The sequence below is a fragment of the Lactuca serriola genome, chromosome 2 (assembly GCF_051521515.1).
Source record: "Lactuca serriola cultivar US96UC23 chromosome 2, Lser_US96UC23_V15, whole genome shotgun sequence".
Taxonomy (NCBI): Eukaryota; Viridiplantae; Streptophyta; class Magnoliopsida; order Asterales; family Asteraceae; genus Lactuca; species Lactuca serriola.
Genome location: NC_136409.1, coordinates 46,232,600 through 46,248,849, shown reverse-complemented (window position 1 = coordinate 46,248,849; position 16,250 = coordinate 46,232,600). Strand labels below are relative to the sequence as shown.

The window sequence follows — 16,250 nt, the reverse complement described above, 5'->3', positions numbered from 1 at the left end:
TTAAGAAGCTGGTATGGTGTGGATCAAATTGAATCGAGTCGTATGATAATGTCGGGATCATACAGAAACTTAAAGACATTAGATTTGAACATAAGGCGTTTACAGACAAAACACAACCGTGCAACCATGAACAGAGTTATAGTATTTTAGACTACTACAAGACTATTGTTGCGAATAAGGTATACTACTAAATACAAGTATACGCAGCACGAGCATCCCTATACAGACAATATCTCTAAAAAGATAAGACTCTAGTTGCACTAGATTGGGATGGCTTATAAGTCTATTACAAGGAAACGCCTAAATTACATTGACGAGGGTTCCGGAGCAGGTTCTCCCGCAGTTGTGATCCTGAGAATTTTCCCATCTACACCTGAGTTCTTCGCTATCGGTCAATCCTTCTTGAGGTGTCTAATTTCACCGCATTGGTGACATATCGGGATAGCACCAACATTGGTGGTGGAAGTGAAGTGTCGAGTGGGAGTCATGGGGACACGGCTGCTTTCGTAGATCTTCTCTTTTGGACAATTTCTGTAACAGTGCCCTGCCTCACCACAACTATAGCAAACTAGGCTTGCTCCAGTGGTGGAGGTAGTTCTACAGAAACGAGCAATGTTCCCCATCTTGTTGCAATTATCGCATTGCCAGGCTCGGCAAATTCCCTCGTGGTGGTAGTTGCACCGGTCGCACTTCGGGAGTGTTCCTTTATATGGTCTGCTCGGTATGTGGATGGCAAGGGTTTCCACTTGCTGCTGTTGCATGGCAAGTTTTTGGGATTTCTTGCGTTCTTTCTGGGCTTGACGCTTTCGTTTCTTGTTCTCTGTCTTTCGGCTTTGCGAGCCTGTGACTGTTACCGTTTGGCGACTTCCTGGATGGATACCACGATTGGAAACTTCAATCCCAACATCAGCATTGATTGTGCTGATAGCGCTACGATGCGCAAGGACAGCTGTCACAGCAGCCATCACGGCAGTTGTAACTGTGGTTTGAAAGGTAGCGACGTCCATAGGAAAGGCGGAGGTTTCGTTGTTCGACTGATTGCTTCCGGATGACGACATGATTCTATAACACGAAAGATAAGGATTTTGTGAGCGATTTTGGTTGACCCTAGATGTACTTCGATTGTTCAAGAAGAAAGTAAGAGTATGTTCTCGAAAGTTTGACCTACATCCCTATGATGCGGTCCTAGTACGAATTGGAGGTATGATCGCGAAGGTTTGACCTACATCCCTATGATGCAGTCCTAGTACGGAAGGGAAGTGAGTTTGTAGAATGGTCTCAAGACGTTTGTCATTCAAGCCGAGGTATCGTTGGTTGGTGTATAACATGATCTAACCACTAAAAGAGACTTGGAAATGTCTCCGGAGCTAAATTACTATAGTCCAATGACTTGACTAAAGCAGGTTTCAGATAGACTCCAATGAAAGTATGATAAGAGTACTTGAATGAAGAATGACACAAAAGTTAGCCGGCTGTCAATATCTTTGATATTCACGACGTAAAGATTCGAGAAAATGACCTTGTAAAGGTCTTACATCATATCCAGAGAAGATAGTTCTTTGACAGCATCAAGACCTAACCTAAAGTACTTACAGTACAAGATAATTTCATAGAAAATGCCACATCGGGCATAGACAGAAAACGATTCCTTTTAATAAGGAAAATAAAGTAAAACGTCTACTACTGGCGACGGTCATCCCTCTGGTGAACTCTCAGTTCAGCCAGTTGACGTTCCACGTCAAGTAGGTGTCTTTCGTACACCCTCTGGCGTACTCGAAGCTCTATGACTTCGGCTCGTGATTCAGCCAGTGCTTGCAGCAGGGTTTCATGGTTTCTCTCGGATCTCTCGCAAACATCTTCTAGATGAATGGTGAGGAGGGTATGCATTCTCGCATCGGCGACAACTTCGGTAATCTGATGTAGGGCTGTCTTGCCTCGAATCTTATTTCGGGCCACTCTGCGGACCAAGATTGGCAAGATTCTGTCTGCTGAGCCCCCATTGCTCAGGTCATAAAAGCTTCGGTCACCATCAAATGGCATGGGCTGATCTTTTCCTTGGCTCCATGTTTCCAAGCATTCCACCCACTCAAGCGGCGGGCCATAAAAAGTCGGACGAGGGTTAGGAATTAGAAAGGGAGCTGCTTGGGGTAGGTTCTCAACCTCTGGTTCGGAGTTAGCATCGTCCGAAAGGTCTTCATCATGGTGATCATTCACAGGGATAGGATGATCATTCTCTGGTTCTTCTTCAAACCATCCAACAATGACCTCATTCGGAAGGTACTGGTTGCCGTGGGGATGGAGTCCATCCATGTTATCTACGCGAGAATTGGGGTAAGAAAATAATTATTAGACGAACTATCTAGATAATTATTTAGAAAATCTTCATTAGTTACATCGCTATTTGTGAAGTGCATACCAGTTATATGTAATCGAAACAGGATAGGCCTTCGAATAAGTGACCTTAACTCCAAATTCACACAGAATAGGGGTAAAGTAAAATTTTCACAGATTCTAAGTCTATAACATCCTAATTACATATAGCCTTTGTGTATCCACTTAGCAACTATCAACTTCGTAATGAAGATCCCGTTTTAGTTCTCAAGTATAACGTACTTATAGTAACACCAAATACTCCTATAGTATTTTAAGTTTAATGTTATGTTCTACTGTTCTCATTGTGGTAGGGTTGGTAAGATTTTAGACTTGTTGCAACCACACCACTACACTTAGGCACATGCTAGTCAACCCTCAGATAATATAGTTGATCAGGCTATATCTTCCCAATTTTGACCATATGTCTCTAAGCCCACCTGTGTTGCCCAACAATCGTAATTCTTTTGTACTATCCTAGTGGCACTGATTTTAGTATGAATGCAACACGTATACTTTATTAAATATTTTATTATTTAAAGTATGACTCTTAGACAGAGTGTTTTAATCCCATGTATTTATAGTTAGTATATCTTTTATGGGTTAATATACTTAATTCACTATAAACAGTGCTCTGATACCAATCTGTCACACCCCAAAACCAAGAACGGTGGAAACGTTCTGGGGCGCAGGACGTCATGTACATTATCACAACAGTGAAAAGTAGTAAACAAGCAACAACATCATCCATTGCATTAATAATATAATTTGTCAGAACACTTATATTAAACTTATATTATTAGTGCAATGGATGATGTTGTTGCTTGTTTACTACTTTTCATTGTTGTGATACTGTACATGACGTCCTCCACCCCAGAACGTTTCCGCCGTTCTTGGTTTTGGGGTGTGACACCATCTGCCATCAAGAGAATTGATAGTAATAAGTATATTCTAGTGATAGTTGATGATTTTTCTAGATTTACTTGGGTTTATTTTCTTAGACAGAAATCAGATGCAACTTCGAGACTTAAGGACTTCATCAAGCAGATCTAGCTCAAATCGTGAAAGCCCATTCGGAACGTACGCAGTGATAACGGTTTAGAATTCATAAACCAAGTGTTTGAAGAATTCTTAACTGAAAGAGGATTCTCTCACAACTTCTCTGCTCCTTATACTCCTCAGTAGAATGGTGTCATTGAAAGACGAAACCGATCTCTCTATGAAGCTACAAGGACAATGCTATCATTTGCGAGCCTTCCACTATATTTATAGGCTGATGCGATCGGAAGTGTCTGTTTCACTCAGAATCGTTCCTTAATCAATAAGAGATTTCTTATCACTCCTTATGAGATTCGAAACAAAGGGAAACCTAACGTTAAGTTCTTTCATGTCTTTGGTTCCAGGTGTTTCGTCTTTAATTCAAAATAACAACGGAACAAATTCGATGTAAAGGTTGGCGAAGGAATCTTTATGGGGTACTCTCTTACTTCTAAGGCATATAGGGTTCTGAACAAGAAATCCAAAGGAATAGAAGAAACCTATTATGTCATGTTTGGTGATAAGTATCTCAAGAAGTATCAGAAGACTGTTTGTCAACCTGAGGAAATCTTTCCTTCAACAAATCCGATGATGATTCCTCTTTCAAATCTTTATGAGGAATTCATAAATTTGTTTGATGAGCCCGAAAAGGCCATTTCTTCATAATAAAATGCCCCAGATAATAAGGAAGATGAATTGAAGAAAATCATCGACGATGCTGCCAAAGATTTAGGAGATGAGCCACCAATTCCGAAGGAATCTAAAATTCCACCTTCACCACAAGCTACTAATGCACATGTTTAGAAGGAGGGTTGTTCTTCAACCTCCACATCTGATTCACCTATTCAGGGGGAGAATTCAAATCCCGAAGTCACTAATAACATTCCGATCCAGGACGAGAATCTGATTCCGAATGTTGAGTTACATGAAATTTTCCATGGGGAGAATGAGACTGAAAATAATGACTCTGACGTTCAATCAGAATTGGAAGACGTGAATGCACCATTGGATCCTACCTATGATCCGAACTACCCTCCATTGGTGAAATGGACCAAGGATCATCCTAAATCTCAAGTTATCGGAGCAGCAACTTGTGGAGTTCTCACTAGAGCTTAACAAAAAGCGAATTAAACTTCATTATTTTCAAAAATGGAATTTTTCATGTTTAAATCGTTCATCTCCAAAATTGAGCCAAAAATTGTAAAGATTGCTCTTGAGCATTCTGATTGGGTGCAAGCAATTCATGAAGAGCTTAATGAGTTTGAGCATAACAAGGTATGAAGATTGATTCCAACTCCAAATGATGCATCTGTGGTCGGATTAAACTGGGTATTTCGGAATAAGCTTGACAAGGAAGGCAATGTTATTCGGAACAAAGCTCGGTTGGTTATGAAAGGATATTCCCAAGAGGAAGGTATAGACTATGAAGAAACATTTGGACCAGTTGCAAGGCTGGAATATGTTTGCATTTTCATTGCCTATGCAGCGCACAAAAATTTCAAAGTCTATCAAATGGACGTCAAGTGTGCGTTTCTGAATGGTGAATTAAAAGAAACAGTCTACTTAGAACAGCCACCAGGTTTCGTGAATGAGAAATATCCAAACCATTGCTACATTTTGAATAAGGCTATGTATGGTTTAAAACAAGCACCACGTGCATGGTATGAAACCTTTACTCATTTCTTAAAGCAATCTAAGTTTAAGCAAGGCTCGGTTGACCCAATCTTCTTTCGCAAAAAAGATGGTGACCATCTAATGATTGTCCAAATTTATGTTGATGATATCATTTTTGGATCCACTAATTCTAGTTTAACAGCTGAATTCCGAAAATTGATGGAAACTAAATTTAAGATGAGCTCAATGGGTCCTATTAACTTTTTCCTTGGTTTAAATATTAGACAGAGTTCGGAGGGTATTTTCATCAACTGGGAAGCCTAAACGAAGTCCTTGCTTGCGAAATTTGAAATGGTGGGAGATTCAAAGGTCAAGGTTCATATTGCGTTCGGAACGAAGCTTACACCATCTTTGGACAAACCAGCAGCAGATATGACGCTTTATCGACAAATGATCGGGTCTTTAATGTAACTAACAACTAGTCGTCCAGATATCATGTTTTCTGTTTGCTATTGTGCCAAGTTTCAGGTTAATCCACGAGAACCACATATGATTGCTGTAAAGAACATCTTCTGATACCTAAAACGAACATCCTTTCTCGGAATCTGGTATCCTTCCAACTCCAGATTCTTTGTTCAAGAATTCTCTAATTCTGATCTTGGTGGATGCGGTCCAGATTCCTTCTGCTTAAAATTGGCCAACTACGACAAGCATTGTGTCATCGAGCTCTTCTTGGTTTATTCATTACCTTGATATTTCTCCTTTAAAGTGTCCCAAATTTCTTTTGCAGTTTTACAGTCCCCGACATAGTTGCAAACAACTGGTGGAAAAGTTGCGTGCAGTTCACAAAGATATCTTTTGTCATTCACCTTCTTCTTATTTTCTTGAACAATCATGTCTTTAACAACACTAGCATTACCAACTGTTTGAATAAGATCAGCACGATAAGGTCCTATTTCAATATATCGCCAAAGATCTTCATCTATCCTGTTAAGATAGTCTTCCATAAGATCTGCCCATTAATTGTAATACTCTGGATGCAACATTGGAACTTTTATCGCATATCTAAGCAGGTTTGCATAATTCATCAGGGTGTTGACATTCAAATTCACCATTTGATTGAGTAAAAATAGGATAATCTTGAAAAGAAAGAAATCAGATACGAAATGATTGACAAAACAAATGCATAATCGTTTAATTACAACGATCAAACGGAGAATTACGTTTCAACTTGCAGAATAATTGAATCGAAGCAAATGATTCAATTAAGAAGAGAACGTGAAAAAGATTATTCAAACGATGTGTATATTCCTGCTCTTATACCAATTGAAAGATGTTTTAACAATCCTAAATATAAATCAAAGTAAGTTTGAACACCAAGATCTAAATATGATATTGATTCAGCTCTATTATTTGGAATTGGTATAAGTGAAGTCGTAATGAGAGAGAATGCCTAGAGCATAAAAGTGAAAAGTTACAACCCACTTAGGTACCTAACCTATTTATAGGATACTCATAGATACAAAAAATAATAGGACTCGACATTGAATAAAGAACCTCTAAATGTGCCTAGTAAATAAATACAAAACGAAGTCTTATGGATCTTCGTTATTTATAGACAATCATAAATAAGACAACTAACTAAGGTTTGTCATATCATAACATAAATTGTGTCTACAAAAACATTTAATCCATAACTATAAACACAAATCATAGTGAGTTCCCAAAAATACAACAAACAACAATATACATATAAGCATACAAATAATAACCTTCAACACGAAGCTGGTCCGCCCCTTTGGCCTTTAGCATAAAGCTAGTCCACCCTGACCTTCAACATAAAGTTGGTCCGCCCCGTTGGCCTTCAACATAAAGAGATTCTGCCCTGAACTTCAGCATAAAGTTGGCTCTCCCTGAGTATCTTGGCCTTCAGCATAAAGTTGGACCGCCCTCAACTCGACCATGATATGTCGACATATATACATACAAAAAAGACAAACAAACAAACCAATAATAATAGACACTGTCTAAACAAGTCTACTTGCCTAACATGTCACTAAAACATACTAACATCCTAACATCCAGATGATCCATATTGTAGTCTAAAATATAGTGAGAAACTCACCTCAATAGAATCCAAAAATCTCAGCCACTCAAGCATAATCGCAAGGTCGGTCTCACAAATCACCTAGGTATAAAATACAAGTCAAACTTTAGTCAATGACACCAACTCCACATTTCAACCCAAGGTCAAACTTCACTATAAGTCCAAAAAGTCAACCTGCTGGTCAACAGGCGTGTCGCTCCCTCTACTGGGCGCCCCACACTCAGTACATGATAAAATAGTCGCCACTGTTGGATGTTTGCCTCAGTCAACGACATTCTCCCGCCATACGACTTAGATTCGATCGTTTTGTTCATTATGTTTTACATGTTTTCGGGTAGCATCATTTGGGTATGGTCCACATTAATTGGTAGTTCGGTACGTATTCCTAATGAAGTCTTTATCTTATTACAACCAAATTTTCATGATTAGTGCCCCGAATCACCCAAGTTACAATGGTCAAGCTGTATTGTTTGTGCGTCCCATCATATGCATGTTTTCATGTTTGTAAGAGGAAAGTAGCGAGACAACATTAATTGTCCGGTACATAAACATTGGTGTGGTGCCACACTAGGATTGTACTTCTTGCTCCCGAGTATGACGGCTACAAGTTTGGCTTCTACGGTTCCTAACAACTACTTACTACTAAACTTAGAGATCTTGTCAAATGTCTAAATATATCATTGGACTCATCGGTTCAGAAGTTCAAATATATGCCATTAAGTGTATAAACACGTTCAAATTCATGAATCCACCGCTAAAACAAATGGAAAACGAAATAAATTAATAAGGCCAACTCTCTTTTCTTTTCGGCCTATCACAAAAGAAATTATAATGTTAATTAAGGAATAACGAAAATATATAAAACGTGAAAGTGCCATATTCTACACGCTCAAAGACTTTGAACTAGAATGAAAACGACGGTCAACCCAACAGGCTAATCGTCCAATTAAATTCTTCCCAGTTTTCTCTTTGAAATGTGCCCCTATATTTTCGCAAAATTACAAAAACGCTTAGATTGTAATTGTTACGCCCAAAAATCCTTTACATATGTTAATAAATCAAAGAGAGTTTTACGCATATGTTTGTATATCCACATAAAAAAGTATTGAAACTTTTCATTATTATTTTTTTATTTTTATTGTTGTTGTTTGTTTGTTTGTTAACTCATTGGTCGAATTAAAAAGCTAATATGTTTTATTTATTTATTGGTTTTGTTTCTAGCTCAATCCAAGTATATTTTCACGACATGTAAAGTTTATTTTATTTGTATGGATTTAAATGTTGAGGGGCTTATTTTTAAATCTTGTTTAATTTTGTTGAAACAAAACCCAATCTACTCATAATTACCATTTATGTCTTAAATACTAAAGGTTTTTTAGTCTAAGGATAAGAAATGACCATCTCAATTTAGACCAAGACTCCTTATGAGATTCATGCTAAACATTTTTACTTTTTATCTAGTTTAAGATAAATTTAAAATACTTAATTAGTACAATATAAAATACATCTATAAAAAAATAAAATTATATTTAATTCCTAAATTATAAAAAAAATCTTTATTCTTTCATTTAAAATCAAATAAAGACTTAATTAAAGATAGTTCAGTTGGTAATTTCGATAACACGATTATTTTCTGTTATAAACTTATATTATAGTTTTTACAATTTAAAAATATTTATTTTGGATATACTATGTTTTCTAAAATTAAGTTTATTAAAAGAATGCCATGAGAAAAGAAAGTAGAAGTGGGAGGGCCCGCAAGATGCAATATAAGATAATATGATTGGCTGGTGCTACGTGTAGTAAAGAATCGATGGACGGAGACCAAAAGTCAACCCAAGTCAATATAATTGACAATTCACAAAAATGCCTAAACTAATAACACAAAAAGATAAATTAAATAATTTTAGTCTTAGAAAGTTATATTTATCTTATAAATTCATATTTTCTTGTAATGATTTTGACTCTGCTATTATAGCACTTAAGATATAAAAATATATAGAATTAATAAACAACCTTTTATTAAACTTATATTTTGGCCATATATTTGTATATTATGGTTTAATATACAACCAATTAAGATATAAAATCTTTAATCGGCAAATAATATGAAATAAATTATATTTTGGTCGTTTCTATAATTTTACGATTATATTTCAATTTCATCAATAAATCCTATAAATTTTATAAAATTTTCTATTTTGACATGTTATATTATAAGGTTAAAGTGGTTATATATATATATATATATATATATATATATATATATATATATATATATATATATATATATATATATATATATATATCCAAATTCATTAGATTTAATAAAATAACACTAAACTACTAAATTGATAAAATTTTCTATTGTAACTATTTTAACTATGTCATAAACAAAATTGTCAATCTTTCATTGACTAAAATATAATGTGTAAAATACATGAAAACTATAGTGTACTTTTAGTATATTCATTTCTTTTTAGAAATAATAAATTGAATGTCTTACAAAATACTAGAAAACTAAGAGAAAGTACATGATAACTAAAATTATTTTTATAATTCATATATAATAATTTTCTAATTACTTTATAAAATAATTTTCTATTAATTTATTTTGAAAAATTAATAAATTTATTATTATAAATTATTAAAAAAACGTGATAAAATTATAAAAACATACTGTATTATATTTTTTAGTTAAGATTAAGAAGTCTTCCCGTTGGAAAAGAGTTTGAATGGCATATTTGTAATTAAAGTCTCAAATTTTGGTATTTCCATACTAAATTTATATAAATAACTAAACACTTTGATACAAGTCCGAAAAAATTACGACATCGTCGGCCGGTAAAAGATGAGCAAGAATGGAGCTGGAAGGTCTGCACTTCAGCAGCAGTTCCAATTTGGAGCACTTGTGCTGGTGTTTCTCTCTATCTGTACTCTTTCCTTCTCAGAGATCATCTTCGAGGAGCGATTCGATGGTAATTTTTAGCAATTGTGAACTCGTATCTTACTTTTTGCAGCATCTAGTGATTCCAGTCAAAGTTTTAAGCAATCAGATAACAAAAAACCTAATGTTTTGTCAAATCAACCTGCTGATGTTACATAATCTACCGATTTTAAGTTTGTCTCAAGAGGCTTTTAGTGTAATACCGAAGTGAAGTTGTAGATTATCAGTGAGAAATGTGTTTGAAGAAGTATTTCTCGTTGTACGTACATGTCGTGTAATTCCGTTTAGGATTTCCTGCTACAAGTAGAGATTTTACGAAGGAAAATCATATCTCAACTAAAACAATGTGAATTTGGGATTCAACCTGTTTCGTAAGTCAAATTGCTGTTAGTTTTTGCAATACTGGCGGATTGCTTTGCGATATCTCATATCTGTACACTGCATAAGCTTATAGTGCAAAATGTAAATGGAGAAAGAGTTGATAATTCAGAAATTTGCGATAATTTAGGGGTTTTTAAGAGGCCATGCCTACCATAAACGTAGTGCATCTTTACTTGATCAAGTAATGTGTTGTTCTTGCTTCGAGCTTTGAATCTGATGACTTAACTAAATTTGTTCATTTTTTTTTTTCAATTTGTGGGAAATAGATGGGTGGCAGAGCCGATGGGTGAAGTCTGATTGGAAAAAAAGTGAAGGAAAAGCTGGATCATTTAAGCACACAGCTGGATCATGGTCTGGTGATCCAGATGATAAAGGTAAAACATTTAACATTTCCATGTGTTGTAAATGGATATCTATATAATTTTTTTTTTGAAAAGTCTTTTTTAGGAAAGGCCCATTTTTAGGAATAGTCTCATGGTTAGTTTGTCTATAAAATCTTGAAATGCTTTAGACTGGATTTTTTTCCCTTTTTGTTCCATTAGTTTCTATCCTCACCAAATAATCACCTTTTTCACATTTGTCTATTTCACAAAAAAATGTTGTAGTTACTTTAATCACAGAAATGACCAAAATGGGAGGTCTTTTGTCACCAAATAACCACCTTTACCTTTCACACATTCATCACAAAATAACCACCTATTTCACAACAAGGTCTTTTGGTGAATCAGCTTAAATTGCAAAATTACTTTCTAGACAATTTTTTACAGAATCATATGAACAAACAATTTGATCATTCTGAATCATTTCAGGCATTCAGACATCAGTTGATGCAAGACATACTGCCATCTCTGCAAAAATCCCAGAATTCAACAACAAAAATAGAACACTGGTGTTACAATACTCTATAAAATTTGAACAAGACATTGAATGTGGTGGTGGTTATATCAAGCTTATGTCTGGATATGTTAACCAAAAGAAATTCGGTGGTGACACTCCTTACAGGTTTATCTTTTCACATCTTTTTATAAAAGAAAAAAGGGAAATCTCCTATAAAGTCCCTACATTTTGACCTCATATTCAATTAAGTCCCTTTATTATTTATTTTTTCTGATTATGTCCCGAATACCACTTAAATTATTCAATTGTGGACAATTTTTCAAATTAGCCGGTTTCACGCTTAGAAATCTTCTATAAAGTCCCTACATTTTGACCTCATATTCAATTAAGTCCCTACATTTTGACCTCATATTTAATTTAACTGGTATTTGGGACTTAATCAGAAAAAAAATATAGGGACTTAATTGAATACGAGGTCAAAATGTAGGGACTTTTTTGGAGATTTCCCAAGAAAAAACAACAATAATACTTACTTTATTAATGTTTTTGCTTTTTTTTTTTTTTTTTTGTAAGTTCTTTCAACTGCTTAACATTATAAAGTTTCCATATTATTATTATTATTAGTAGTGGTGTTATACTGTTATGTTACAATGTATTAACTTTTGTTTTGTTTTATTTTTTTTGAAGTGTAATGTTTGGACCAGATTTATGTGGCACACAGACAAAGAAGCTTCATGTTATTGTTTCCTACCAAGGGCAAAATTATCCAATCAAGAAGGATTTGCAATGTGAAACGGACAAGTTAACACATTTTTACACTTTTGTCCTTAGGCCTGATGCAAGTTATAGTATTTTAATAGATGGTAGGGAGAGAGATTCTGGAAGCATGTATACAGATTGGGATATCCTTCCACCTCGTAAAATCAAAGATCTCAAGGCCAAAAAGGTCATTTTTGGAATTTTCTATTGAGCTTTAAACATTATATTTTCTATTTTTATCCTTTGAGCTACATTTTCAATTGTCTTTTTTTTTTTTTTTTTTTTTTTTTTTTTTTTTTTTAAAACTTTTCAGCCTGTGGATTGGGAAGAAAGGGAATATATTGAGGATCCTGATCAAGTAAAGCCAGAGGTATGTATCAGATTTAATGATGTTAGGGTTTAAATGGAAGAAATAGCAACTTGTTTTAATTTATTTTCTTTATTATAAAATCCCACTTTCATTTCTTCCTTTTATAATATTGCCCTTTGAAAAATTTACTCAGTTATAGCAAATGTCATTCAAATACAAAGCAATTTTCACTACTATAGTTGCATTTAGAAATTAGACCTATGCTTTTATATCTTTTTTTTTTATGTTAAAAAGTTGTTCTTATTTTATTTTGTATCTCAGGGCTATGATTCAATCCCAAGAGAAATTCCTGATCCTAAAGCTAAAAAGGTTAGTTGATTAGTAAAGTTAAATTTGTATTACTATTTGTTTCTTTTCTTCTAAGACTTCATATTTTAGTTAGACAATATAAAAAAATGTTATTACCTTTTTAGTATATAACAAATATATTGTTTTTTTTATACAAATAAAACTTTGTTTTGAAAAGCACATTTGAAATCCAAAGAAAATGGATTTTAAACACAATTAAGTGAATTAAATAACTTTTCACATCCAAAAAAAAATAATTCACTCTATACGATATTATAATCATTACAATAAAATTTCACAACTTTGGAAGAAAACAGAAACTTATTTACTAAAAGTAAAAAAGTTACTGAATTTCATTAAGATACAACAAATCTAAAACTTGGTTAGCTATTTAGTGACATTATCCTTTTTTATTTATTTAATTTATTTATTTTTTTTATAAAATCTTGTTTAGCCTGATACTTGGGATGAAGATGAAGATGGAATATGGAGAGCACCAAAGATACCAAATCCAGCATACAAAGGGCCATGGAAACCAAAGGTATTAAATAGATAAAGTTTTATTTACCCTTAAGATTTTGTATAAAATCATATACCCATATTTTACAATTTAAAAAAAAAAAAAAAAACTTCTCTTTTGATACAGAAAATTAAAAATCCAAACTACAAAGGGAAATGGAAGATCCCTTATATCGATAATCCAGGTACTAAAATGCTATATACAAGTATAGAACTTCATGTTAGTGTTTTAATGTTTATTATTTTATATTAATTTTTAGGAAATTGATTTACTTTTTCTTTTTGTTATTTGCTTAGAATTCGAAGATGATCCTGATTTATATGTGCTGAAGCCAATTAAATATGTGGGAATTGAAGTTTGGCAGGTATGTTGAGATTTGAGAATGGAATGGAATTGTTCATTCCATTGGAATGAAGAAAACTGTTTGTTTTTGCTTAATGGAATGGAAATATGGAATGGAATCAACAATTTCAATATAATCTTTTTTTTTTTATATATAATATTTAATGACACAAATCTCTTTAAAATATTCATGATTTTAATTCGATTACAGTTTGATTTTCTGAAAATGTCTACAACATATATATTTATAATTATAATCTTATTTGTGTTATAATTACTGTTTGTTATATTTATTTTTGTAAATTAAAAATTCACTCCAACCAAAAATAACAAGCATTTTTTTTTTATTGTAAAATCTTATTTGGGTCTTGACTACTTTCATTATATATAATTTTGTCCTTTTCTAAATGAAAAAGTACATTAACTTTAATAAACTATATATATATATATATATATATATATATATATATATATATATATATATATATATATATATATATATATATAGAATAGAGTTAAAAGTTAAAACTATACATTCTGTTTAAATATATAATAATTAAAATTTATTTCAGGTAAAAGCTGGATCTGTATTTGACAATATTTTAATATGTGATGATCCGGAGTATGCAAAAGAAGTTGTCAAAGAAATTTTCACCCATAGAGAGGTTTTTCTCACCTTATTTTTTTTTTTTTATTACAAAATACCAAACATTAATAATACATTTAATTAAAATCAATTATTCAATTTTTAAAAAAAAAAATCAGATCGAAAAAGAAGCATTAGAGGAAGCTGAGAAAGCAAAAAAAGCAAGGGAAGAAGAGGTGATTTACTAGACTCAGACTCATTACTCATTAACTAATATTGTCATTTTATTATTTATTGATAGATTTATATGTTTTATTTATTTATTTATTTATTTTAAACTATGAAAAATTCAGGAAGCAAAAAGGGCAAGAGAGGAAGGTGAAAAAAGGAAGAGAGATCGAGACTATGGTAGAAGACACCGAGATAAGGAGCGTTACAGGGACAGATATAGGGACAGATATGGAAAGGTGAAAAAGACTTAAATGCCCTTCTCTTCTTTTATTATACTATACAAAATTACAAATACAAATGTTGTTTTGATTTCTAATTTTCATTTTCTTCTAATCTGATCCTGGTTTTGCCTTTTTTTTTGCCCACAGCGTCGTGATTATGATGATTATCATGTAAGTTTTAATCTTTTTTTTTTCTTTCCATGTGTTAATTTGTTTTTCATTTTCAAATTCCAATTTTACCCCTACCTATTCAAACCCAAATAAAATATTAATCATCCGTTTACAATCCTAACCTTCTCGTGCTTTGGTCAATTTAAATATTATATAAAGTTTGTTACAGGTTACTAATCCTATAGTGATTATATTTTATCTCATTTTTATCATTGTTTATATAAAATAAATAGTGATTTATAATTGAGTAAATTACACGAATGGTCCCTATGGTTTGTGGTAATTTGTACGTTTGGTCTCTAATTTATTTTTTTAACTCGGAAGGCCCCTACAGTTTGTTTTTGTTGCGCGCTTGGTTCCTGTCTTACCTAAAAAGACTATTTTGCCCTTAATTTTTTAATTTATTTAAATAAGGTGAGATAGGTAAGGTAAGGTAATGTGAGGGGGAAGTACGGTGGGGGGTGTGTTATTTAAATAAATAAAAAAATCAAGGGCAAAATAGTCTTTTTAGGTAAGATAGGACCAAGTGCCTAACAAAAACAGACAGTAGGGATCTTCCAAGTTAAAAAAAATAAGTTAGGGACCAAATGTGTAAATTACCCAAAACCATAGGGACCATTCATCTAATTTCCAAAGTGAATAGTCATCAGTTATTCAACATAATTTCCAAACTGAAAGGTAAAATTGTCATTTACACACGGTCCAACAGTCCAAAAAGATAAACAGTTTGTTTCCATGGGTAAAATTGTCATTTACACACGTTCATCAATTTACATTCCAAAAAAATCATTTTGTTCATCAATTTCTTTTATGGTTTAATCGATTAAGTCATTTTATTTATATCAAGTAAAAAAGAAACAACTATATATAACTGTAGAGATTAAGTGTTTAACCCATTAATTCAATTAAGTATAAAAGAAACAAATATCTCGAATCACAAATAAAATATATCATCTCATTGCTTTGGAAAATGTTTGTTAATGATGTAGGATGAGCTATGAGATGTGGTGATGCATGGTCTTCAAAGTGTGGATTATTGCAATTCTGATTTTCATCTTATTATAATTATTGTAACGCTTAAATTGTTCACTTGTACCATTTTAATTCCACTTTTCTCATCCCACTTGATACTACCATAAGCCTATATGAGCCAGATAGATTGCAGTTATTTTTGTGTGGAATGATATTGTTAATGCAAATTCCATGAGTAGTTTTAAACTCGGTGTTTTATTTTCTGATCGTTATATTTTACTCGAATGAACATGAGATGGAAAATTCCATGAGTAGTTTTAGAGAAAAGTAAAACATCAAATGCCATGAAAGCATATGAAAATATGTATCCAAGAAAAACAACACTACTGAACATGTGTTGGTCAAAATTAACAAAATAGTCAATGTTAAGCTTGGTCAAAATCGTTTGTTAATTGGGCTATGTGGTTTAAAATCGGTCAAAATTAACAAAATAGTC

The 16,250-nt window shown here is 32.9% G+C and overlaps 1 protein-coding gene across 1 annotated transcript; it reads left to right on the top strand.

Moving 5' to 3' along the window:
- Positions 1-9,941: 9,941 nt before the first annotated feature.
- Positions 9,942-16,000, top strand: CRT3 (calreticulin 3). The gene is made up of 14 exons (XM_079023954.1): positions 9,942-10,107; positions 10,724-10,831; positions 11,267-11,459; positions 11,982-12,240; positions 12,367-12,423; positions 12,685-12,732; positions 13,166-13,252; positions 13,358-13,415; positions 13,528-13,595; positions 14,146-14,238; positions 14,339-14,395; positions 14,513-14,626; positions 14,759-14,782; positions 15,772-16,000. Exons 1-14 carry the CDS (start codon positions 9,981-9,983, stop codon positions 15,781-15,783), a joined length of 1,305 nt encoding a protein of 434 aa, XP_078880080.1. The 5' UTR covers positions 9,942-9,980; the 3' UTR covers positions 15,784-16,000.
- Positions 16,001-16,250: the final 250 nt, after the last annotated feature.